We start from the raw sequence: 26,493 nt of genomic DNA, 5'->3' as shown, positions 1-26,493 counted from the left end.
GTCCATGATTGACCCCAAAGTGACACAAAGGCCTGGGAGAATTTGCTGGTGAAGAGTGAGGCAAAGGCGACCTCAGCCTTATCTGTGTCATCACCACTAAATGACCAGCTCCATTTAGCAACGATCCAACATTTTTTCTTATTCATATTTTCACTACTAATGTCGAAGCAGAAGCTCTTCTCATTGCTCTTGACACCCGCTACAAGTCTCAACTCCAGCTGAGCGTTGGCTTTCCTAACATCCATCCATGCCCAGGCAATGTTTCTGAAGTCCTTCGCAGTCTGTGCCTGCTTCCTCCTCCTGTGTACTGCCTTTTCAAATCACATTACCAGCAGCGAAACTTGACCACGGGAGGAAGCCAGCTAGCACTGAGGGCTGGGTCTCCCTGGAATCCAGCCTTCCACTTGCTTAATACTTTTTTCTTCTTTCTTTTTTTTTTTTTTTTTTTTAAACACCATGGAGCAATCCTGAAAGGTGATTACAGACTGCTCCTGGAGCATTCACTCCCTCACTGCCAGTGACACCTGCCATACATTTCAGCCATATGAGCAATTTTGTATAAAGCAGCACAGTTATGCATTTTGGTACTACTGGATCTGAAGCAGCTGCTTTGTAGAGTTTACCATTTAAATTAAAGCTTGGCATAAGCTCTCTACTAAAGAACACAGCAATCAGACTGGGGACGTGCTCTGACAATCATGACAAACATACAGCAAGTCTCTGGGTTTCTTCTTTGTATTTATATTGCCATTTCATGTACATTTAGGCTGAATACTCTCTGGGTCAAGGATCAGGTTTTTACTGCACTTGCACAATGATATGCTTTGACTGGTTATGAACCAGGATAAAGGTCACAACAGATGGTGCACATACACAGTAATACAAACACTAAAATGGTAATAAATCTTTTCCTTTTTCTGAGTGTCTTTTGGTTGTTCAATCTGCCTCCTTGCAAATGACCTCCCCAATGGAAGACAACATGGGTTCAGTGGTAAAGGTTGACTGAAATAATCAAGTAACAAGGTGAAGCACAGTAGGAAAGAATAAAGCTGTACAGAAGAAGGGCTCAACGACAGTGGGTTTTATCAGAAAGGGAGCAAAGAGAAGTAAAGGATTGTAAAGGAACATCAAATACCACTATTAATGGTAAACGGCCACAGGAATGAGATTACAGAAAGTAGACTTCTGGTATAAAAAGAAGATGAAGAATACTAGTAGACATTTAAGGTCCACACAGAGACTCAGACTGAAATTTTTAGGCAGACGATTTTAGACATTTCATGTTAAAGGCACCTAGAACTCCCTATACCACTAGAAAGATACTGCAGTTGTCCAGAAGGTGACAAGATTACAGGTCAAACTACTGACAAAAACTTTGGCAAGCAAGGGAGGCAGAGGGCTACGGAGCTGACATACTCTGCTCTTTCAGAGTATGTTCAAATGCTTGGCTCAAGGCTCCACAAAGCACCATCAAGACAGAATAGAGTCAACCATGGACTCCAGCAATGTGTAAAGAGGGACAATAACCCTTTAGGCACAGAAAACCTCCTGCATAATTAGTTGCAGTTGTTAATCTCATATTGTCAATTTCTTGAGAGTCAGCACATGCTCCGAGGCACCTGTACGGTCTTAATCGGAGCATCACAACAGAAGCTTTATTTTCGCACCATTAAACGAGATCTCCCGTTGTTCCCTGCCTCGCGCAGAAAGGAAGCCGAAACGGAGGGAGAGCACAACCCGCTCCCCATGGCCACGGAAGATGGGCACCGCTCTAGTCCCGGGCTCACGCAAGGCCTCCCCGGGGGCGATTTCCACACCACGGCAGCACCTGCGGCCACGTCCCTGGGGCCTGGGCCCGCCGCCGCCCGGGCAGGGCGCACGCACGGCCCTGTGCCCCGCAGCGGGGCTGGGCCCCTCGGCAAGAGCTGCGGCCAGAGGCCCCCAGAGCCCCGCTCCCCCGGGCCCGCCGCTGCAGAGGCAGCTGAGCGGCGCCCCGCAGGCCGCCGGGGGAGGAAGAGGGAGAAGGCCGCTGTCCCGTTGCCGGGAGACTCAAGCCGGGTCAGTGTGCGCGAATCCCCCGGCGGACTCAGGCGGCGCGGAGACGCCCACATCCCGCCCTGGGGCGCCGCCAGGGGGGGGCGGGCGGCAGGCAGGCAGGAGCCCCCGGCTGCAGCTTGAGGCTGACCTTGCTCCCTCCCTCCCCCGAGCCCCGGGAACGGCAGCTGCGGAGACCGCGGGCAGCCGCTTACCTGTCTGCTTCTCCCGGATACCGGCCGCCATTTTCTTACCGCACCAGCCCGGCCGCGGCGCGGCGCCCCGCCCACCGCCGCGTACGCAGCCGCCGGAGGACGTGGCGCTCCGTACGGCGGCGGGAGGCGGGTCCTGGCCGGCGCTCCTCCGCCCCTGCCCGGGCGGCTTCCGGTGGCCCGCGACGGCGTGCCCCGGCGGCGGAGGCGGCGCGGCGCAGCGCTGCGCTCTCCCGGTCCCGGCGGGCCGCAGCGCGGGAGATGGCGCCTCCCGGCCGGAGGCGGCCCCCGTTCTTGAGGGAGCTGTAATTAAGAAGCTGCATCGTATGATTTAAAATTTGGGCCTGTGCTTTTCCCCAGCTGAGAACGAAGAACAGGCTCAGATCTTTCAGACAACAGCGTGGTGCTCTTTCTACCTCTCTTTTCCGAGCAAAAAGTCGCAGGAGCAGTTTTTGCTCTACTCTGAGAGTGGATTTTTAAAAGAGAACTGAAACGCTCCCAGGAAAAGAGCTGAAATGCAACCAGGGCAGCTCTGAGGTGCTTAGATAAACTACATGAAAAGGACTGATGTTTCAAAAAGAGGCAGCTAGCTACAAATACTTTTCAATAACTCGCTAAAAGTTGATGACTGTAAAACATTTAAAGTGTGCTTGTCTCAGCCTCGGGTAGCACATATCAACATGCAACCTTCCTTCGGTTCTACTTGCCTTTACACTTGTGCCCTACAGAAATTCTTAAGTGGCACCAACGCACAGTTTTGGGTACAAAGGTATCTGGGTAAACATGCTAGAGCTGTATATAGCTACATAAATGAAACCACAGAAAATAGTGATAGCACTTCTAGAGCTAAAACCCATTAAATCACCAAAATAAAAGCACTAAAGACAGTTACATATTTATTCCAACAGAAATTTAACCTTTTATTGCACTTTGAACATATACATGACAGTTATTTCCCACCATTACCAATTATTTCAACACTGATGCTACACCTGTCAAGTGTTGCTTGAAGATGCAACATTCCAGGCACTGATCCTGCAATTCAAGTTAGAGCTAAAACTATTCACAAAATTATACTTTCTTGCATAATATTCTAATTACCGTAAGTTTAAAAAACATTGTTTATGCAATACAAAATCAGAGGGTTGCATTTTTTACAAACATAATTGTCAAAATATTAATTTTCTGTATACATGATTTGACATTTCGGAAGTTTTTGCATTTTAAGTTTTCTTTTATCCAACTAGCAATTTGCTTAAGTAGAAAACAGTAAAGCTTGAGCATTAAAATGCTTTACCATATAATACAGTATCAAGATAAAGTTTAAAAGCATATTTTGTAGCCTCCAAAGTTGCATTTCCTTCTATTTGAATGAGAATTTTTTGATACTATTTTCAAAATGCACATGCAGAATGTGATTGTGAATTAATGACTAATACTCTGCTCTACTTTTTAAATACACTTCTCAAAATCAAGTCTTCCAATTGCAAGACTGAACACCTTAATGAAAAAAGTCAAAGCTGCAGCACACGATGATTTATACCTTAAGTATAAACTGATATTAATTTATTCTCCTTTTGACTATATTTAACTCAATGTAGTTAAAAATGCTAACAGCTTTTTCTAGTAAGCATCCTTTGCATGGGTGAAAGAAGTCACAGAAATTTTTTATCACTCGGTTTTTCAGATATAGATCTAAAATACTTGAGGGTTGTTTTTTTTTTAAAAAATTATGTGCTTTATTAAGGACATCATACTAAAACCAGTAATACTAATCTGTTGTTGTTTACTAGAAAATGATCGCTCTAGAAAATAAATAGCTTATTTGATGTGCCAATTCCAGATGGAAGCTTAGGGTTTGATGCAGAAACTGAGGGGTGAAGTTCTTTGGCCAAACACAGTCAAAGAGGACAGCAGTAGTTCTCCTGTGGCCCTGACAAGTCTTATAAAATATGTAACTTCTATAAAAATATATTTAATACGCAACAGTTAATGTATATGTAATTATTCTCCTTGTGTTACGGAAATACTGAAAGTAAGCAACTTCCCTAATTTCCAGATGTGCTTCAGGTTAAAATTTATGTAAAATGAAAATTACCCAATAATATTGCACTTCAGTGACCTGCTATAGCAATTAAAAGCCTGATGGTCATTACAGCTACAGAAATTGCTCTTACAGTTTCCAGACAAAAGAGACGTTTCTGTGTTTTGATGGATTGGAAGTCAGTTAAAATTCCATTGAATAAGCTGACAGTAAGATTGGTCTATATAAATAAATGCTGAAAATGAACAAAAGTTCCTCTCCATAGTAGGATTTAGGAATACAACTTGAATATATCAAGGATTATATTAATGTCTAGATAGAGCTGATCAAACTGGCAAGAAAGGAAAGACAACTTGTCCTGAATGTGTAGATCAGTATTAGAAAGTGGGAACAAGTTCTGTGTAAGAAAAATCTTTTCCAGCAGTATTAGAGACTAGAGGATATTAAGAATTCCATGTTTTGATATAGCATTATATAGCAGATAGCTTTAAAGCTAACAAGATTTCTCGTACAGCTAACAATAAGGTTAGTTGTACCTTTACAGAAAACCCATCAACTGCTGAATTCAAAACTAATAAAAATAGGGTTCACACCTTATTGCTTATCTCAGATACTTTTTGAAGCCTTACATTCACATTACCTTATTATTTCCTTCTCCATTGAAGGTTTTAAAATGCAGTTTACTTAGTTCCAAGTTCTAAACCATTTCCCTTGCCACTGCAGGTACCAAAAGTCCAAGAACTGTCCTTCAAAATTATCCACACTCTGCTTCCTACTTCTGGAAGTTCTGTACTTACCATACAGAAAAATAACATAATATTACACAAGACAGTTATCTCTAACTAGGCAAGAAAAAGGAACACTGCACTGGGTATACCACTCATTTTCAAAGTATAATACGGTATCTGCAGGAGAACCCATTTCTATATTTTAAAAATATGAACATACAACATGAATCCTTATGCAAATAAGTTTGCAACAAACCACCTTCCTTATAATGGTAACAGACCATTCTGAAGGGTAAAAATATAAAGAACTTATTGGCAGTATGACTTTCAAAAATTATGCAAAGATGACAAACAGGGAATATCATTGGAGAAAAAAAAAAAAACAGAAGAGAATAAGAAAATGCTTAGTACATAAACAAGTCAAGTAACATTCTCCAAGAGCTCATACATTAATTTTAAAAGGGGACTTTAATATGCTTTCGGGTCCAAACCAGAAAAATACCACTAGCCCTGTCTTAATTTCAAATATTCTTAAATTTCTAATGACAGCACCTTGATGAGATTAGATTGTTTTAGCTATTGGAAAGCAGTGAGAAATGCCTGTCTAAGCCTTGCAGTAATTTACTTAGAGACTTTGAAATAAGAAAAAAAACATTTAAAGAAGTGGCATGTGCACTTTTGTTACCCAGTGATGGAAATAAGTCTGTATAAAAATAGATTAGCACCTATCCCAAGATCAAGAAAGAAAGAGAAGCTGTAGCAGTTTAAGGAAGATTTGAATACCTGCATATTGTTAAATGAACTGTGTAATTTAAATACCCATCTGTCTCTTTGTCTTTAACCCTTTATAGCATGGTCTCAAATTTAGCAAGTCTTGACTGCCATTTCCACAGTTCTTGAGTTGCAATACACTGCTATGTAATTAGCATTTAATAATATAATTTGTTAATTATAGGAATACTTGCAATGAACCATAAACCAGAACCTGGAACGAGATTAGTTTGGGTTATTTTTTTAGAAGCACCTATCCATTTATTATTTACTGTGGATGTACTTTCTTGCCAAGGCATTCAAGCGTAAAGCAATCCTGCTTGTATTTTCACTTAAGAACAAGCTATATTAATAAAAAAGTGTATGATTACTTTTTAGTATTTTGAAGAACGTGGCTACATATAGATATATATATATATCTATCTATATATCTACAGCACAACCTATGTTTAGGACATAGTATAGGTGGTTAAACTGACAGGGGGGGAAATAGTAATTTCAAAAGAGAGACCTGCATACATTTAAAAAAAACCCCTGTACTTAAATGTCCTTTTAGTTTCATAGTTTTGGTATTATTAGTAACATTAAAGTGTTACCATGTAGGAATTTCACTACTTATCTTTTATGGCTTAATGGTATTTATACAAATACTGCACAATTGAAATAGATTTTATATAGTTGAAGTTGCTCAGAATGCACCTACAATTGAAGAGGAAGAGTTTAGACTAAAAGCTAGAAAAGTGTCAGGACTGACAAGCTTGATGGTAGACTGCCTTTAGTTGAACAAATAGTTTTAGTGCATATTCCTATGAAAATACTGACTTCCATGGAAGACGAAGTAACATTCTAATGAGCAACAAATTCTTATACTTTCATACTCAACAACATTAAGTCTAACTCTTATATTTAACTTTGAAAGACCCTTGTTGCATATTCAAGATTTACTTCTAATTTTACTATTTGGGCTAAATGTATAATTAAAAACTAATGTATAACAGTAGAATGCAGAAATGCGTGCAAATGTCGAAGATTTTGTTTAACAGAAACTCAAGTTCAACCAGATTTTGTTCTTGCACCTTATTGTTTTGCCTAGGTTTTCTCCAGACGTTAATTATATTTTAATGCACTAACCACAATGACCTCAAAATTCCAAGTCTCTTAACTTCCATAGGTTTGTATGAATCATTAAAAACGCAAACAAATCATCAATATAAAAACAATTACTGAAAAATATACATGGAGCAACTGAAGAACTGCATCACAGTTTTACTTGAGACAAAGCTCTACAGCAGCTATCTTCAAAATGTACCTGATGTGACTTTGATAAATAAGTTACTGCAGTATGTAAATACAATCAACATACTTACCTGTGGGAAACAGCTAGAATGTTTAAGAGTTTGGTAACACTTCATACATGTCTACAGCAAAAGCAGACATTTAAAGTACTTCTGCAAGAGATGGCTGACTCTTAAAGCCAACTTCAAACAGGAAGATGATTCAACAGATAAAGTGTATTTTCATTTGAAAATTGTTTTCAGCCTTACAAGATTACTACTTTTAGCATATCTTTGGGGGAAAAGCGGGAAAAGGCCGAGAGCGTGCTGTCCAAAAATACAGTAGCGATTTGCAAGCAGACGTTCCTGCAGAAAATTGAAGTTTCCAACATCCAGTTTAGTAGCAAAAATATTTATTCTCTTTCGACTCTTAGTGTGTTTCTGATGGTGAACTCCATTTTATTTTTGAACTGCTCGTACGTCTCTGTTATAGGGAGCTCTAAGCAATTCAGGAGTCTGTTTCCAATGGGATATCTTATATGCAAAAATTTAATAGTAGGTTCAGGATCAAAACCAATGGGCGGTATAGAAAAAGAGCCTGTTACGAAGAGCAGAATGTCTTCCAATGTCACTACAGACTCACCACCTAAAAAAACCAGGATTAGGTTGTATCATTTATTGCCTATTACCCATAAACCATTATCCTGCATGTTAAGTGTTAGAGGGAAGAAACCCTGAAATTAAGAAACCCCAGATTAATATGCTGAATGAATATGCAGTTATATTGCCAAATAAGAAAATTTTTAGCAAGAGAACCCCACCTGGGTTAGTTCTGAAAAAACTTAAATGAATAGAAAAAAACCTCTTCTGCAAGAAGAGACCACTGTTTTTCATCTTTTTTTTTGAAACATGCACTAAGTTCACAGTAAAGCTGAAGAGAGGGGATTAAAGGATTTTTCTGTACCACTCAAATAGGTTTTTTTGTGGGTTTTTTTTTTTTAAAAACTCAGAAGAGTTCTAATACCAATATTTCAGATATTTATCCCCCTCAAGGTTGATTATAATTGGGCAACAGTTTCAGAAATTATAATTAGTAAGGAAGAGGGGGAAGACGGAACAAGTAGGAACTGACATCAAAACCTTAATTTATTTACCCCACTGAACTCTAAAACCAAACCCTGTATGTGTACCAGCAGGTAAATACCCTGAACAGGGAAGGGGGAAAGGAAAAAAGAAAAATTACTTACTTTCCACATCTTGCAAATAACCCATCCAAAAATCAGCACCTTCAACTTTATTTACATCTGATGAGGAATGGATTGTGAAGAGATCACAAATAGTTTCTGCTGAAAGTCTTTCAGGTTTGTAGCACAATATACTAGAGAACTCATCTGGGTGCATTTGCATTTTCTCTAGCACACCAAGAGTTTTCAAACCTTGCCTAAAACTAGGAGGGGGAAAAAAAAAAAAAAAAAAGAGCGAGCATGCATCAGAAAGCCAGCAGGTAACTAATTGTACTCTGCATTTTATAAAGCTGTAAGACTGGACATAATAAAGTTTTACTTTTAATTTTTATGTAAGAACATACTGAATTTCTTTCTTATAAATATCCTGTTAGAAAACACAGTTTAAATTCCTTGTCCCTAGGCAAAATGAGGCGTCTTAAAAGAGAGCCTTCACTTAGCTTCTGCAGTCTGCACATATTTACATGCTATTGTTTCTCCCTGTGGCAAATGCAGGTAACAGTATCCTGGGCCGCATTAGGAAGCATTAGGTGCCAGCAGGTCAAAGGAGGTGATTTTTTCCCCTCTGCTAAGCACTGGTAAAGCCACACCTGGAGCGCTGCGTCCAGTTGTTGGCTCCCCAGTACAAGCGACATGGACATACCAGAGAGAGCCCAGCAGAGAGCCACTAGGATGATTAAGGGACTGGAGCATAACCCTGTGAGAAAAGGCTGAGAGAGCTGGGACTGTTCAGCCTGGAGATGAGAAGGCTCAGGTGGAATCTCAATGTGTAGAACTATCTGAAGGGAGTGTGCAAAGAAGTCAGAGACAGGCTCTTTTCAGTGGTGCCCAGTAACAGGACCAGAGGCAATGGGCACAAACTGAAACACAGGAGGTTCCGTCTGACCATGAGAAAATGCTTTTTGACTGTGAGGATTGACTCAGCACTGGCACAGGTTGCCCATAGAGGCTGTAGAGTCTCCATCCATGGAGATACTCAAAAGCTGTCTGGACACAGTCCTGCACAACTGGTTCTAGGTGGCCTGGCATAAGCAGGGGGTGGCGGGTGGACATGATGACTTCCAGAAGTCCCTTCCAACCTACACACCCATCTGATTCTGTGATTTATCTGAATTTTTTTTTTTTTAAAAAACAAACATCTCTTCAGGTTGAAAAAAATTTCACTAGTTACTGTGTACTGGATAAGAACATTTCAAGCAACTGGCTTTACAATTTAACAACCATGTTAACTTAAGTCTTAATTCTGATTTATTTACTCATCATTTCTTAGACACTGATAGGCTGAATCAGTAAAATTCAGAAAAAACACGTTGGAAGTGTACAGTCGTTGGTGTAGAACTTTAACAGATAAAGTGATAAAACTCTTTACTTAGTCTCAGTCCTTGATATTGACAAGCAAATTCTTGCTCTACTCACTTTTGCACATTTTAAGCCCATCTCAAAAAATGCACAAACCCACATTTCCCCGTAATCAAACAGGCTACTTATTACCTTTCACTTTTTAACTGACTAGTTTTAAAATATGTTATAGATTGGTCAAATACGCCACAGAGGGCCTTGACCAAAAGACTCATTACTCTCAACTTTGTTAAAAAAACCCTCACATTCAAAATGTTTTTCATAGCTCTGGGAGATTCAGTTGATTAAAATTTGTCAAAGATAACACCATAAATGTGTTCAGTACAAATCCAACTATACTTGTTCGAAAAAGTAGCATCCAGTGCCTTTTTACTGAGGAGATGAAGAATGCAAATTGGAAGCAAGGTCAGAGACCTATCAAGAAATAGTCAGTGTCTGCAACTTTCCCACCTATTTGAAGTCATCACTACCTCATGGAAACACCAGTGCAATTCTTACATTCTAAGTAGGCCAACTTACACTTGTGCACATTATTGCCCTCCTAATGGCGCACACACAAACTCCCTAATTGTAAACTCTGGAAAACTCATTTAAATTCTAAACATATGTTTAACACTTCTAAAATTTAAAGATTCTAAATTCAAGCAATTCTGAATTGAAAATTAACGTAAGCTAGAGAAATTCTGTAGTGTAAACAATAGCATGACAAAGACGTTTGCAACTGTGAGTCTGCCCTCTTCATAAGATTGAAAAAGGAATGGCACCAAGGAGCAGATATGGAGAGAAATAACTTCAGTCTTTCAGTTTAGCTAAGAGTTGCTACTTAATCCACTGAACAGTCTTTCAGTTTAGCTAAGAGTTGCTACTTAATCCACTGAAAATTGCAGTACATTTCATTGGTTTGAATGGAGAATAAGTAAGAACATGTGAAAGTTAGTTTTAGCAGCATATTATTTAGTATTTCAGTGAGGAAGAAATCCCAGAAGTTTGAAAACTCAAACAAAACAAACCTTTCTAAGGGTGAAATAATTCTCTTGATTACATGATGGATCAATATGTCATTCACCAGCATATTCTTATCACACAAAGCTGTTATAGGTCTTAAACATCCAGCAGCAGAAATGAATTCGTAGCAGTTGTGTACTGTAGACTGTAGGCTGGAGAGACTATTTGCATATTTTATCTGTATCAGAAGACAAAAGTTAGGAATTTGTTTACTATATGAGTGTGTGACTATATATATATACACCACACACCACACACACAAAAATAAGCTTTTTAATTTGAACTAAAGTTATATTCAAAAAGCCCTTTATATCCATAGTCTTGAACAAGAATTTGCTAATAAGTTTAGTCTTATTTACCATTTTTATTGTTTTTGCTACATCAGCATCAGCAACATCTTCCAAAGCTGGCTTCACGTTCTCTGGACCATAGACAAGACAATTGAACAGTGTTTTGGAAAAGAAACCAGGAGATGGGCCACCGTGAACCAGAGAAACTGCAATCATTTTACCAGCTTCAAAATAAAGATTGTCTTTTACAGCTGCAAATGAAAAAAATATATTTACTATATCTGCATAAAAATCATTTGTGATCCTCTGTTTTATAGAAAATCTCATAATTCCTTCTTACTTTAGGAGATATAACAAATGACATTTGCCATCTCCTGCTGGTTGAAACAATAGGACTGGTATTTTTTACACAGGAGTGCCATATTCTTTTACTACAACTCTTCAGCCACTATCAAGGGTTGGGAGGAGATGTAACTTCCTCTTCCACTTTGTACCCAATGCACATTTAATTCTGAAGCGTAAGAACTCAAAGCTAATTTTAGGTCTTTAGGGAGAGCATGCTATCAGAGATAATGTTCTAGAAATTTTAGGAAAGGAAAATAAGTAACTGAGAAAGCGAGTCAGGAAGAAATAAATTAATGTGTAGAGAACAAATACATTAAATTAAAAGTTCCAAGTCTAATTGTATGCTATATTTTTTCCTTGGTTGTAATCTTTTCCAACTAAACCAATTTTCTTTTTGTTATTACAAATCCATACCCCACCCTCCTTTAGAATTGACAAGCAAAAAAATTCAAAAAAATTTCTGTCCATCAGCACTATAATTGTGAACTGACAAAAATACTGGCTGAAGATTTAAAAACCTTTTTAGTTACATAGTTGTTAATGTATTTTTCAACAAAGCATTTAATTACCTTGAAAATCAAGGGACAAGTTCTTTGCAGAAGAGCCCTCAAACAATGATGAATTCTGAAGGTGAAGCATTAATAATCGGAAGAAACGGTGTTTTGATGCAGCAGAAGTATCTGTCTTTGATCTGGTTTTGCAGTTTGTGAACTTTATTTCAATGGTGTTTGTAGGACAGAAGTTGCGCTGTCTAAATCCTTTTAAAGCACTATTCCAGATATTTTCTGCATTGATGTTAAGCCTTGTAGTTTTTGTATTAACTTGCAGCTTTAACTCCTTCAGTATACTAGAAACTTCCGTTCTTTGCTTTCTTAAATGCCTAGAAGAAAATTGTATGTATTTTCAGCTGAAATCTAGGATTCATAATTAGCAACAGTCACACAGGAAACATCTTAAAATCTATTAAGAAAAACAACTCTTTAAAAACTTTGGTACATTTAGGTATTGCCTAAATTATATCAGTAAAATCTTTGGTGTAGATTCTTCAAATTTTAACTCTGTAGCGGCGAACTTTAGAGTACCTGTAAGAACTAGCAAAAAGGAGGTAGAAATAAAATGAATAGTTATTTCCTTAATTCAGTTACACCAACATAGTGCCAATCAATTCTCACACCATCATTCTACATTTGAACGTGGAACAAGTGAGAAATTGAAGAGCTTACCATGTTTGTGTTACAGAGATGTTTTGCAACCAAATTAGAATACTGTCAACTATTCACTAATATTTAATCTTTGTCACTATAATCAAAACATTTGAGTAGGGGGAAATGCTGCAGTTCTCATTTAAAAAAATAAGACACCAGTCTAAATAAGACCCCTTGTTTTCTAATTTGCAACCCAAAATATTTCAAATACCCTACCTCATCAGAATTTCTAGGCACATATTACAGGTAGAATTCATAAATTAAGTACTCACAGCAAGACAAAGGAATTTTGTATCCTTATACTGAATATTCTATATTAAAACATGTATTTTACCACTGATTTTAGCATAATCACAAACTATTCCTATGGTACAAATGCAAAAACATTGAAAATTCAGGAGATGTCTAATTGAAGAAAGTAATTAGGATTCTTTTTCTTCCCCCTTTTCTAAAGAATGGCTAGCCATGCTTTGGTAAGGACAAATATACATTTCTGGGTTTTGATCCCCTCAGTACCCAACCTAAAAATTCTCAGTAGGTATCATCGTTTTCTCCTCAGCCGGCCTCTAGCATTTAGAAAAGCAGGAACCTTTATCAAGTTATGACTTCAGCTCTTCAGTGTACTCATTCAATTTTTCCAGTGACTATACACACACACAAGTATATATAGCCACTATATATATATATATATACACACACACACACCCCCCCGCCATGTTCTGTAGGAAGTAAAGCCATGTGCTAGATTACTCTTCAATGTAAGAAAAATAGAAGAAAATACTTTTTCCTCATAGACCAGTTCTCGTTTGACATCAGTGGAGATAAGGTCATCATCATTCTGTTGGATGCTGGAGGTTCTAGGTGTGAGCAGGGTGACAAGTTGTTCTGGCACATTATCTTTGGTGATCTATAAGTCAAAAGAAGAGATACAACTGAAGAATGCATAAACACTTCTTATTTGAAAGTAGCAGTATAATTTCCCCCTATTTCAGTACTGCATCTCTTCTATATATTAATTTACATGAAATCCATCAGTGCCTGAACTACAATTTTAAAAATAATAATTCAGTTATTTTATTATGTGGTGGTTTTAGGATCCATTTTTATTTGCACCCCATACATGAGATGGAAGTCCTGACTGATACAATAAGTAAAAACTAAAAATATTAGTTTCTACAGACTTGAAAAATTTTTATTACAGCAGAGGAAAACATTACTCATATAAACATCTCTGCAAGCTAGAATTCTAGCACACTGTTAACATGGAAAAAATACTGATAAGCAACCTTAGCTTTAAGTTTTGCCATTTGTACATTTGAAGTTACCTCTATATTGTTAAGATTCCTTTTACAAGTATCTAATTTTATCAAACTAGAAACTGGTTTACATGCCACTGAATGCAAATAACTACATCAAATTTACAGAGTTCACAGCTTACTCAGAAAGCTTCAATCACTAAACTTTACTCCAATTATGTTCAATTTGCAATTTAGTGTAAGATGTTATTCTTATAGAATAAGCCGTCACCTCCTCATGTTTAAATACTATTTTATGTTATAATCAGTTTCTCCTTGAAAACAGAAAATTACACACTGGAGAAGAAAATTGCGTTGAGATCCAGCTGTCTGCCGAGGGGACTTTGGAGATGGCTCTTCCAGCAAACAAGTTGTCCCATCTGTCTTTTCAGAGGTAGCCAAAGAACGCTTTTTCTGTTTACTATAGTTCCCTGTATGATTAAATGATATTAATTTAGTGAATTTGCTAGCTGTAAAATACATAGTATTAAAATTTATCATTTTAAGAAGTCACCGTCACATCTGTAACTTTACCTGATTTTGCAAAGATACTTCTGCATTCCACGCACTCCCAGTTTTGCTCCCACGACTTCATAGATGAACAGGCCAAATGAGTTCCACGGGAACCACAACACTGACAACGCTTAATTTCCCATTTACTAAAATTAAAAACTTACGTATTTAGAATTAGACAGAAGAATGAGGCTAGTTAAACCGAAGAATATTCATCAGTGAGTGTAATCCAGACACTAAACTAACAAAGCATAATTTTATCAATCTGGTAGGCCTGTATATAAGCAATGGGAGCTTTCTTCAGACAAGATGTACTCACAATTCCTGGCTGCAACAAGAAAAGCTAAGCTACCGATGTTCCAGCACCTTATATTGAAAGAGGCTATGGAGTTAGTGTGCTCCCCTGCCTTGAAGTCAATAGCTTGCAGCCAATATTTTCTCCTCATGTTGCTAGCCAGTAACATCTTCTGTATTTTATGGGTATCCACTATTCAGCTTTTCCAAATGGTAAATTTCTTAAAGGAGCATATCTGATTATTCTTACACGTTCTGAATAAGACTCTTCATTAATGACAGTGTTTAAGTATCCGTTAGTTTTTTGTCTAGATCTCTTCAATTTTGCTTAAACATACAATGGAACAATGTGACTGATATTAGTTCAAATATTGGAAGCCTAAGATACAACTCTTAAAGGCAAAGTAAATCCTGAGGTGCACACATATCATGAATGAACCAAGCAATGTTTGGTCAAATCTGTACAAAACAAAGTTAATGTCTACAGGGAGTAACCTACGACAGTAGTACAGAAACAAGTGTTCGAAGTAGAGGCTCTGATAGCTTTGAGTATACTCATGCTAATGGAAGATACACATTTCAGAAGCACACAAATAAAACAAGAAAGAACGCAGAAAATGAACTTGTTAAATTTTTGATTAAGTGGTAGAGCAGAATAAAGCCTTTTACACAATCACTCAAGACTCTCATTATGCTATCAGCTATATTCTAGCTGCCATTTGCATGCAGAGGGATAGCTCGCAGCTAGATTGATTTTAGAGTGATTTTACACAGCTAGTTAATTTTCAGCTAAGTCTAGTACTTTAATGAATTTCTTGTAAAGGTATTAAGTATTTTAACAATTATTAAATTGTTGAATTAAGCTTTGAATGAAAGATACACCACAATAATTTAGGCACATGCTATTCTACATGTTATGTGGAAGTATAAATTCTACTTCAGCTCTGTATCAAGTGAGAACAAAGACAAGATAACTGATAACCGATTGGTTGGTTTTCTTGGCTTTTATAACCTGATTAAGTTAGAGAAAATAAGTACCGAAATATTATGATTATAGGGAGTAAAAGCAAACATTTTATTTGGACATTAAAACCCGATCATGAAAAGTATTAAAGCATTTAAATAAAATTTAAAAAAACACCAAAGAACTATTCCATCCGAGATTATACCTTCCTGCAAAAGTGTCATACCTTTCAGGTTCATTATAGTCTCTTCCTTTCTTGCAGAGACATCTTTTAATGTCACAGTGTTGATAACATTGCAGTAGGTCTTGATATGCATTCTCTTCAAGTTCCCAAGATGCATCCCTATAAACAAGGCAGAAGATCTGATATTACAACTGTATTTCCAAATGGGTTATTCAGTCTTTGGAAAACTATGTAATAACCACCTGAAGATATTTCAATCATAAAATGTTCTAGGCAACAGCTAGAGAACTGAGAAGGGGAAGAAAAAATCTAGGAACAAAAATAATATATAAAATAGAGAGTTTTTCTTGTGTACAGTTACTTTGATTAAAGTATTTATTCTCGCATGACCTCAGTGCATGTTTGCTCTGTTTCATATTATTCCGCTTTCTCTCTCACAGCAGACATGGATATTTGTTTTCCTAGTCTACTCAAGTTACCACTGAAAAGGGTCTCATGAAAAGTAGCTCAGAATTTTCCAGGCCAGTACAGCAAAGTTCAAGTATTTTGATTCTTCTTCCTCTCCAAAATCGTGAGCTTCTGTCTCTGGAGGGAATTAACAGTAGTCTCTGAAGAGACTAATTATTAAAGAAGAATACTTCTAACAAAGAAACATAAATTCTGATCATGTTCTGCCTTATTTTGAGCCGCATCAAATGGTGGAAACTTATGAAAAACAGCTCAGAATTTTAGAAGCAGTTGTTATACTGAACATATCCTTAGCAATCCCTTGGGAGAGGATGGAAGCTGTATGGCTGAGTAATCAGTCGATTATAATACTGTCTGGACAGAAATTCAGATAACTTAAAAACTTGGGCACGCAAAATATACTTCTCAGCAACCTCTATGTTAATGCGAAATTATTGTATTTAAGAAGTGTTTTGATCTTTTAAATAGGTCCCTGGTTGAATCATGGCATTAAAAACGACTTTTCAGAGCTTCCTGCTTTATGTTTGAGATGACTAATTTGGCCTTTGCCAATTTTTGTGCATAACTAAAAGGAAACAGGCTACTCCTTACCAAACAATTCTGCCATTGAAGGTAGAACTGAGGTTTCACATATTAACAGATGCAGTTCTATAGAATAAATAAAAAATGGTTTTAACACCCTACCAAAGTTTTTACAGAAGAGTGATTATTTACAAAATTACTTACTTTTCTGGAATGTATATGCCCATTCTCAACATTTCTTTCTGAAATTTGTCCTTGTTATTACATACTGTGCACCTAAAGAAAAATATCCCAGCACTCAAAGCTTGATACTGTGTCAAGAAAAAAAAAAAACACAACAAAAAAAACCAAACTAATTATTGAATTACTACCATCCTTAGGATGCTAATAAATAATGCCTTCATATCTATAACCATTACATTCATGGATACTGTCCCAACATAGATGTTAGAGCTGACACCAATCATGATGTCACTTGACATTGAAGCAAATGGCAAGCATTTTCTCTTCCTTTATAGGACAAGGGTACACATGCTAGAATCAGGTTCATAAACAAAAGCACAACCCTTGTCAGTCAACCCCTCCAGATCTAGAATGAGTTTACAAAAAGAACCTTATAACTTTTTCCAGCTCTGGATGTAGGCAAAGAGAACTGATGATGGATAAGTGATATTTTTAGCATTTAGATTCTGCACATAATGACTTGCAAGAAGGTAAATACCTAGGGTGGACTTCAGTTCCTAAAAATAACTAAAGGCATGAAGTGTATCACACATGCAGAAACACGGAGGGGTGGCAAATTAATGTGTAAAAAAAAAAAAAAAAAATCCTTCTCGTGAGACAATAGTCTCTAAAACAGAGTTTTAGCATTGTCCTTCAAACCTAGTAATATTTCCATACCTACTGCCTACACTAACCCTAAGCAATTTTACAATTTTAAGCAACTGTTCCATTATTTTTAAGCACAACAGAAATGTGATCTCCGTGGATGCAAAGAGAAAAGAAAGGGAGAACCGGTATTACCTGCAAGCATTCTCGATGAAACCAAGCGTTTTTACAGCAAGGACTTTTCAATACAGTGTACATTGGAAGCTGTTCAACCAAATCCAGGCATATTGTACACTGTGAAGTTCCTCTACATTCTTTATCCGGAAATTTTTGGACTGGTTTATGTTCCCAACAGTAAGATCTAAAAATAATAATTTAAGGTTCCCTTATCAAAACAACATTTTAAGAACCTTCCTCAAAATTTGAGGATAGCAAAATGAATTCCCTATTATATCTGTTTTTCATGAATAAATGCCGTGCAACAAGCTAAAAAGGCAGACGTGTACTGGTTTCAGCTGGGATAGACGTAATTTTCTTCATAGTAGCTTGTATGCACAAGAAGTTGGGAGGGAAGACAGCTGGGACAGCTGACCCCAACTGACTAGAGGGATACCATATGGCATCAAGCTCAGCAACAAAAGGGGGGGAAAGAAGGAGGAAGGGAAGACATTTGGAGTTATGGCATTTGTCTTCCCAAGTAAATGTTACACATGACGAAGCCCTGCTTTCCTGGAAATAGCTGAACATCTGCATGCTGATAGGACATAGTGAATGAATTCCTTATTTTGCTTTCCTTGTGCATGCAGCTGTTTTATCTATTAAACCGTCAACCCATAAGTTTTCTCACTTTTACCCTTCCTATACTCTCGCCATTCCACTGAGGGTAGTGAGCAAGTGGCTGTGGTGCTCTACTGCCTATCAGGATTAAACTACAACACACACGTAAACAATTTATGTATCTAACAGAGCAAGTCAATAGAACAACAGTGAGGAAGAAGCGTGTTGCCACCTGATGCTCTGTAAATTACAGAGATCATATATCCCCTTTCTCTCAAAACTTCTTTTGGTCCAAATAATGCATTTTCAGTCCTCAGAACCTCAAGTTCCTCCTATATTTCAATGTTACCATGACTTTAAAGGAGCAATTTTGAGTTTGCATATTGATTCTGTGGAGTCTAAGTAGTGTGATAAATTTAGCACATTTTCAAAGAAATAAGACAGCCAAGAAATGCAGCTCTAGAAGAAACCTTTCTGAAAATGCATTGTTTTTAAATGTGCTTGACTTAATATGAGTCGTTTATTTAAGAAGCGCCTGTCAGACTTCAGTCTACCCACCCTGCAAACTAAGCTTACAGCAGGCAGAATAAAGCCGTTATCAAATGCACTCAAGAGTATTTTGACTACAGCCAAGACACTGGACAGATGATAGTAAAAGAATATAAAACATTTTTTAGACATTTGATATTAAACCCATTTCTCCTGCAGTCCATCTCTGATGAGCAGATCTAGAAGTCTTGTGCTTTGAAACATGATGGATGGCATACAGTGAGTTTTGACTGCTGAGAGAGACAGGCAGCCAAACCGTTGCCATTTCAACAAAGGCACAGGAGGTCGATAAACAAAAAAACAAAACCAACTATTTTGCAGTTTATTTCAGAGTTTAGGATTTAATGCTCAATTGTATAAATAATTTAACTACTTGTAGAAGCATTAAATTATATCTTTAAAAGCACTGAGAATTTAGTTTATAGGTACTAGGCATGCAATAACTGCTTGGCCTTCACGTTTCCACAAATGGATTATTTTTTTTTCTTCGATAATCCGGACGTCATTTATAATTAACAGCCTATCCAATAACAACCTATGGAAAAACAAATCACCACCTATATACAGATAACGAATTGAAAATGAAAAAGCAACAAACCCCCAGAACTTACCTGAAGTCTTCCATGAACTGGAAAATACACTCCTTTTGTATCCCACAAGGGAAATGGTAACTTCGTTTGCATTTGGGAGCTACACATCCAATGGAAGCACCCTTTTTCTTACAGATATTACATTTCTAGGAATAATTTGGTTTAGAAACAACAGAATATTAACATCTAAACTCCAAGTAAAATTACAGGAATTAAACCAATAGAGAAATTATAATGTGCGTAAGAAAGAATACTGGCCAATAGATTGTAACTGTGACAAGATTATTGTGTTTTAGCTCTATTTCAAAGAGTACAGATATATAGTTCTTTCACTTACTTCGATTATGTATTGTTTTATACGCATGTTGACTTCTGACATGCAAGCCAAAATATAAGTTATTTTACCAGTACCCATAGTTTAGTTGCATCTATAAAATTATGTCAGTTTGAGGCTCAGCACAATGTCATTAGGGATTATGCATGTGTAATGTTCTCTTATTCATTTATCTGCAACATACCCAGGAAATAAAAATATTCGCAAACTTCTGCAGGTTTTATTGCCCCCCCGTGGCTTCCACGAACCCAATATATTTGTTACTTAAATGTAAAATTCAGATGTTTGAATGGGCTCAGCACATTGACCACTGGAGAAAGAAAACAAAACAACCCCACAGGCAATAATAAGTGCACTTAAAAGTTACTTTCTTTTTCCTTGTAAATACCAAAGATTTCATTCTTACCAGTTTTGCAGCTCTGTTTACTTCTTTCCTAATATCCGTGATTAAGAATCCATCTACACCTTCATCTTCTTCCCCTCTCTGCCAAATGCCACTTGACATCAACTATGAAAAAAAATGAAGTATTTTCAAACATTCACCTACCTAAAGATTTAAAATTACCTACACTGTTTGTCAAGTAAGAGAGAAATTTAGTCTAACAAAGCTTGTGCACAAACAGTTTAATTATTAAAAAAATGATCCAAAACATCTATATATTTTTGTCCGATATGGTACAACAGCTAATAGAAACCAGTAACATGAAAATAAATATTTCATAACATCAAAGTCTTATGTAATATTGTAGAGTCCAAGATGGTGTATTTTGCCTTCCTTTTTGAAGTATACGGACTATTCAGATAATTGTCGAACAATTAGTTTCAGCATATAAAGCTTCAGAGGAAGTAAAATTAAATTAGTTTAGCTAATGTGAATGACAATTTTGCTGTGGAGATAATGAAGCACAGTAGGAAGTATCTGTACTGAAGTGCAACCTAAGAGGAAAAGTAATTCACTTTAGAGGAGAATTAAATAAAAACAGAGGCAAGTCAGAAGAGCCTGATGATAATTTAGACTAAAGTTACTTAGTAAGGCAGCTTCATCACAAACTTCAAACAACTAGTTTCACAGCTGATGCCTCCTATATTCTTTACAGTCTCATTTATAGTTCTTACTTTATAATTTCAATACAGCACCATTCTCTAACTACAGAGTTTTACCAATATTTTAGTTGAATAAATGTAAAATTTTATACCAAAACCAATTAAGAACACATTTTTTCCAAATGTGAGACATGTGGCAAAGAAAAATTAAACTGCACCACTAACTGGCCTCATTCTAGAAGAACTCTTTTCTTACATAATATTCACTATATTTAAGTAAAATCACGAGGGTTTTTTTTGTTTGTTTTTAAAAAGAAACAAGGACCAAAACCTAAAAGATGACTGCAGGAAGCTCATCACAGTAAAATATCTTATAAATCATAAGGTCCAGTGTTGCAAGCATGGCCTTTCCTAGCTGTTCTGCTCCATCAGGAAAGGACTTTTTCCGATCATTTCATATGGCCTTATGTATGAGACAAAATTATCATGAACAGACCTAAACTTCCTTCCAGCTGCTTAAAATTTATTTAAGAAAAAAAAAAAATAATCTATCTTTGTGTAACCTAAGAAAACCTCCACTCCACCTAGTCTTTAAAGGATTCAGTATCCAAACTATTAAGCCATCTGCAATCAACACAGTCTTCAAAGAACTGACTGAGAAAACAAACAAAACCCCTGAATTGTTCCTGATATTCTTAAAGCTGTTTTTTCAAACTTGGGAAAAAAATTCAAACTGTATTTATTAACAAACAAAAAAAAACCCGATTTTTTTAAAGTAGTCATATTATTTTAAAGACCTGCAAAAATTTAGAGTTTGAAAGGTAGTTTAAGTATACCTTTAAGACTATTAATCTTTGAAAATGTCAAGTGTGATAACAAAAGACACTCAGCTGTAGTTTATATCCATAGCTTTGTTCAAATTATAAGCTTTTATTAAATAGTGATACTGTAGCTATATATGATCAGTAGAGTACATATTACTAAACTGAAAAGTAGGACCATTTCTTAAGTGTCACAATGTCCTATTTAATGTCAGAGGATAACTCACAGCCAAACAAGAACTAATGAGAAACGAGAATACAACTTCTCTCCACTTTTTCCACAAGGGGTGGAATTTTCACCATTCCAAATTTTGAAACTACACTTCTCTTACAGAAGCAGATATGTAGGTACAACCTGTTTCCTTTCTCTTAACATATACTTTCATTGCTATGATAGGTTGAAAGAATTAACCAAGTAATTCATTTAAATGGATCACGAACAGGATTTAACTTTGAGTAAAGGCTTGTTGGGATTTATTTCATCTGCTGCACCTGACAAGTACAAGCCTTCAAGGCTACAAGTTAAAACTAACAGTTCAAGCTTTACAACAACAAAACTGTTAACAGCAACTGTTTGGACAGGTTATTACTATTTAATACTTGTTGCATTTACCTTTTTTCAGTTAAAACAGACAAGCTCCAAGATGAATATCACATACTTACCAAACAGTAATAATGAACAGTGAGATTGTATTCCACATAGGTCCTTTTTTCTCCATACTTTTCAGGGCAGTCATCTGTCCGTCCACAGAGAACACAGACTAAAATACATAATCACAGTGAATGCACTGGAATCAGCTGTAGTGAATGCACTATGGATCAGCTGTAGAGCAGTAACTTTCATCTCTTTTAATCACATTCATCTTGAAGTAGATTACTGGATAAAGGACAGTAGATACACCTCTGTTCTTAATGTTGAATTCCATAGTAAACAGAGAAGAGGGTACTATTTCTTCCCTGTGTAGTTCCTAAAAAGAACATACTCACCAGTTCCCCCTGCCTGCTGATTCAGGAGAGGGGTATCACCCAAGATAAATTCACAAGCCGACTGTGCTCCCAGCTGAAATGTTCTTCCCAAAACACCCAAAGATAATTATCAAATGGCCAACAATGTCTAGATGCATGTGAAATATGTCATCTAATTGTTTTTAGTATTGTACATAAAGACATCACCATATTAGAATCCATGGAGCAACTTAACTGTTTCTTTGTATAGCTACATGATAACCTCTGTGAAAAGCATATGAATGGTATCCTGACTGTATCAAGTCATATGCTACCAGTGCTTTTAAAATATGTACTAGTTTCAAAACATTCAAGGATTTGAGACAACATTGAAGTCAAATAAAACCTTGAGGATTTCCCTAGTCCTGCAGTTCCTAGCCCACTAACATACTTCCAGTCTTCCCTTCCATTCTTCATGGATATATAAGATACATTTTCAATATTCTAACACCAAGGACAGTCATAGTAGCGGTAAGAACAGAGGTACTGCTTCAGCCTAAGAAGGTCTTGAATGATACATCTCAAACATAGCTGTGTGTTATTTGGCAGCTGAATTCCCAAGGTTACTTCCTTAAGACATCTGCAGAAAAGACTATTTTTAAACATTCCAATTACAGCAAACAAATCCAAGGACATTTACAAGTTATTTCTTTTTCATTCCCTGAGACAAGTGGTTCCAACACAATTTACCCCAATAAAGCAAGTTATAATTGGTACTGTATATGCAGATTTTTCTAACTATTTAATAAAAACCTTACTTACATGGACTTTGAATGTCAAAATTTTCGTTTTTACTCATCCTGATTTCTTCTAGCTGTCTGTCATGGAAAAGAAGTGAGGTGTTAAATACACCTAGTGCATTAACAATGACCATTATATACCACTTTCACATTTGATTTTAAATTGGAAAAAAAAACCCAAAATCAATGAAGTAAAAATGGGATCAAGAACAAAATAATATTATAAGTCAACTGTTATTGCGAGAGATAGGGGTTCAGAAAGCAGGATACAAATGTTCAGAAAAAATATTCCCAGGCCAATGAAACATGTAGCAACTTTTAACTATTTCCCCAAACTATCAAACAAGGCATTTTCAAAAGAGAAAAAAGTCCAATGCAACAGCTAGTTATGTATAGACTTAATTGTACAGAAGTTTGTAGTTATTTTAAACATCAAAAATAATGGTCCAAGGACAACCGAGGACGCAGCAGTGACTCCCGCTCAAATAAAGACTGTATTAACATGAGGAACTTGGATGAAAAAATTAACCGGGTAGGATAGCGATGTAACTACGAAGATAGTTTCCATTGTTTGGATCCTGGCCTAGTCAAAGAAATCCTGATCTAAGACCAAAAAAAAAAAAATTGGTGAGGAACCTAAAACAGGGACATACATACATACAGGGGAATTAACACCATTTAGAACTATCTATTTCACATTTTGAAGTGGAGATAATTTATCTAGAAACATTGACCTAACCTGCATGTCTTTCAAACACCACATGCCCCTAAAAATTAGATCCCCAAGATACATTAACATGGATATACCAGGAGCCAGCCTTTACTGTGTGCCATGCCATGCATCCTAGCCCACCTTGGGGGAAAAAACAATACAAGTTTCTTCACCACAGCACTACGATGATTATTCTTTCTCTGGGGCAAAGTAGAACCCATTTAGGAACATATCTGTAGGTCTTTGACTTGCCTTCTCTTTGGAAGCTGAAGAAAGCATTACGTAAGTTTTGCAAGACAAGAATCACGGGTAATTGCCTGCAGATCCATGCTTGACCTCACAGGTAGGGAGACAACTTCCTTCACACACGCCGAAGTGAGCAGGAAGGCAGCCGGGAACAAATCCAAGGTCCAGACCAGAAGCCTGACAGACTCTTGAGCTATCGGAGCTTTGGTATTTACAGTTTAGATGACTGCCAGGTACAGGCTTCAGGAACAAGCCTCACGCTAATCCAAACTATTGCAAATAAAGCACTGCAGCCATTTTACTGGAGCTCTAGGAAAGGAGTTATATTGAGAGAGAAAAAAAAAAAAAAAAGGCAGAAGTCTCACGCATAAGGCAACTGCTATATGCCACTGCACCTTGTTAAAGGCAACCCGAGCAATTGTACACAAAAGATCTTTGCCAGAAAACGGTCTAAAAGGAAAACAAAAAAAATAAACAATGCCGCACCAAATTAGTTCAAGAGGCTCTTAAGAACACACACTGCACCGACAGTCAGATTAAATAACTGTCTCCAGGTTCCAGTTTTCCCAGAAACACACTTCCCTCTTTCTAAATTACAAAAAATAAAGATACTTAATCAGCTACAGGGGGAGCAAAAGACAATGACGCAGATCACACACATTCCCTTCTCTTTGTGATTTCCCAAGAACGGTCACTGCCAGTTCATAGTCCCGAATCTACTAGTGCAATACAACGAATAAACACTCTCTATATAACTACACAAGACCAGATTTTCACCTCAGTGTGTTGTAAAAAGCCCTGCCAGGTGGGGAAAGCACATATGCGACTGCAAAGAAGAAAAGCACCTTCCTACCTTCCACGGGTCCAGCAAAACAGAAAAAAAAAAATCGCTACCCTGCCCCCAAATTCCTTCTACTTTTCTCAAACTCTTTCAGGGAAATGAATCCGGGAGTTCAAATTTGCAAGTTAAAAGATATGCGAGAACAACCATTGATGCTCCATACATAAGTCCTACAGGGCTTTCCACACAAACAAAGCAACTCTGTCTCAGTCTATTTGCAAGGCAGGAACACATTATCACCTAATGCTTATAAAAACTGAAGTGTAAATAAAACGCATCTACTTTGCCTAAACAGGCTGAAAAAAAATACCGAGTGGTACTTAGGTTTTGCTATGTTCTATAACTCTTTACTGGTCCAGAGCATAACGTGTTTTTAAACGTTTTAACTAGAGGATAGGAAGAGAAACAAACAAAAAAAAAACAAACCAAAAAACAACCCCAAGAGGCAAGGTTTGAGATACACGTTTTCTCTGGCATGCGAACAAAGGCTCCACGGAGCCCTCCCACATCCCATCCGCTCACGCTGCGTGTCCTGAATTTACGTTCACCTCGCGGTTTATAACGCGGCCCCGTGTCCTGAGGGAACCCCATCCCTCAGCAACCGCCACCGGGGCGGGAGCAGGAGAACGCCCGCCACGTTTCGAGGAACCCCAACTGATTAAGAGTCAGGTGGCCACTTACTGTCCGAGTCTCACACGGGTTCAACCCCGAAACCTGACCGCCGTCTTTTTAAAAGGCGCAACGGCCATGACAGCGTTGGTGGGAAAAGCCGCCCGGCGAGCGCCCGTCCCGCCTCCCTCCCTCCCTCCCTCGGCTGCACGGGGCGAGTCCCCTCGGGACGCTGCTCGCCTCCCACTCGTTCCGCTCCCAGAAGCCGGAAGATTTCCTGTTAGTTATTCCGCTGTCTCCTGCCTGCAGACCAGCGGCGGGAGCCGGGCACCGTCTGCTCCCCAAAGCGCAGGCCGGGAAGCCGTTGCACGCTGCTGCCCCGCTCAGCTCCCCTCAGGGAGAAGCAGAGGGCTCCCGCCTCCCCGCCACGGCAGCCTGAACTGCCCCTACAGCGGCTCCAGCCGCCTCTCCTCGCCCCCTGTAAGGCGGCACTCGCCTCCTCACCCCCAGGCTCAGCCAACCCCGAGGCTAGAGGTAGCAGAGCACAGCCCCAGCCCGCTAAAAGCGGTACTCACCCCCACGGCAACCCCGCCAACCGCGCTAACTGACACACAATTCAAACCCCAACATCCGCCACCGTCCCGGA

At 37.8% G+C, this 26,493-nt stretch overlaps 2 protein-coding genes across 2 annotated transcripts in view; both read right to left on the bottom strand.

Annotated features, from left to right (window-relative positions):
* The window catches only part of SCFD1 (sec1 family domain containing 1), a 55,961-nt gene extending 53,629 nt beyond the window's left edge, over positions 1-2,332 (bottom strand). Inside the window, exon 1 of the mRNA XM_068397890.1 lies at positions 2,250-2,332. Coding sequence (XP_068253991.1) covers positions 2,250-2,280 — 31 coding nt within the window. The 5' untranslated portion in view covers positions 2,281-2,332. The remainder of the gene's footprint in view (positions 1-2,249) is intronic.
* An 809-nt stretch (positions 2,333-3,141) lies between these two features.
* Positions 3,142-26,493, bottom strand: G2E3 (G2/M-phase specific E3 ubiquitin protein ligase). Its single transcript, XM_068399852.1, has 16 exons — positions 26,423-26,493; positions 23,462-23,517; positions 22,358-22,455; positions 20,236-20,337; positions 19,517-19,641; positions 17,775-17,940; positions 16,956-17,062; positions 15,804-15,920; positions 14,341-14,465; positions 14,105-14,237; positions 13,293-13,418; positions 11,876-12,186; positions 11,031-11,212; positions 10,677-10,849; positions 8,311-8,510; positions 3,142-7,709 (listed from the first exon to the last, which is right to left on the bottom strand). Exons 2-16 carry the CDS (start codon positions 23,496-23,498, stop codon positions 7,477-7,479), a joined length of 2,235 nt encoding a protein of 744 aa, XP_068255953.1. The 5' UTR covers positions 23,499-23,517; positions 26,423-26,493; the 3' UTR covers positions 3,142-7,476.

This window comes from Nyctibius grandis, chromosome 4 (assembly GCF_013368605.1).
Source record: "Nyctibius grandis isolate bNycGra1 chromosome 4, bNycGra1.pri, whole genome shotgun sequence".
Lineage (NCBI taxonomy): Eukaryota > Metazoa > Chordata > Aves > Nyctibiiformes > Nyctibiidae > Nyctibius > Nyctibius grandis.
The sequence above is the reverse complement of the archived record's forward strand: the minus strand, read 5'-3'. Positions and strand labels throughout refer to the sequence as shown.

Excerpts from the sequence above, each read along its gene's own strand:
- G2E3 (XM_068399852.1), bottom strand. The coding sequence starts at position 23,498 with ATGAGTAAAAACGAAAATTTTGACATTCAAAGTCCAT. Across the intron at positions 22,456-23,461 it reads TTTTGACATTCAAAGTCCAT|TCTGTGTTCTCTGTGGACGG; the intron begins GTAAGTAAGGTT and ends TATGTATTTTAG. Across the intron at positions 13,419-14,104 it reads CAACGCAATTTTCTTCTCCA|ATCACCAAAGATAATGTGCC; the intron begins GTGTGTAATTTT and ends TTTGACTTATAG.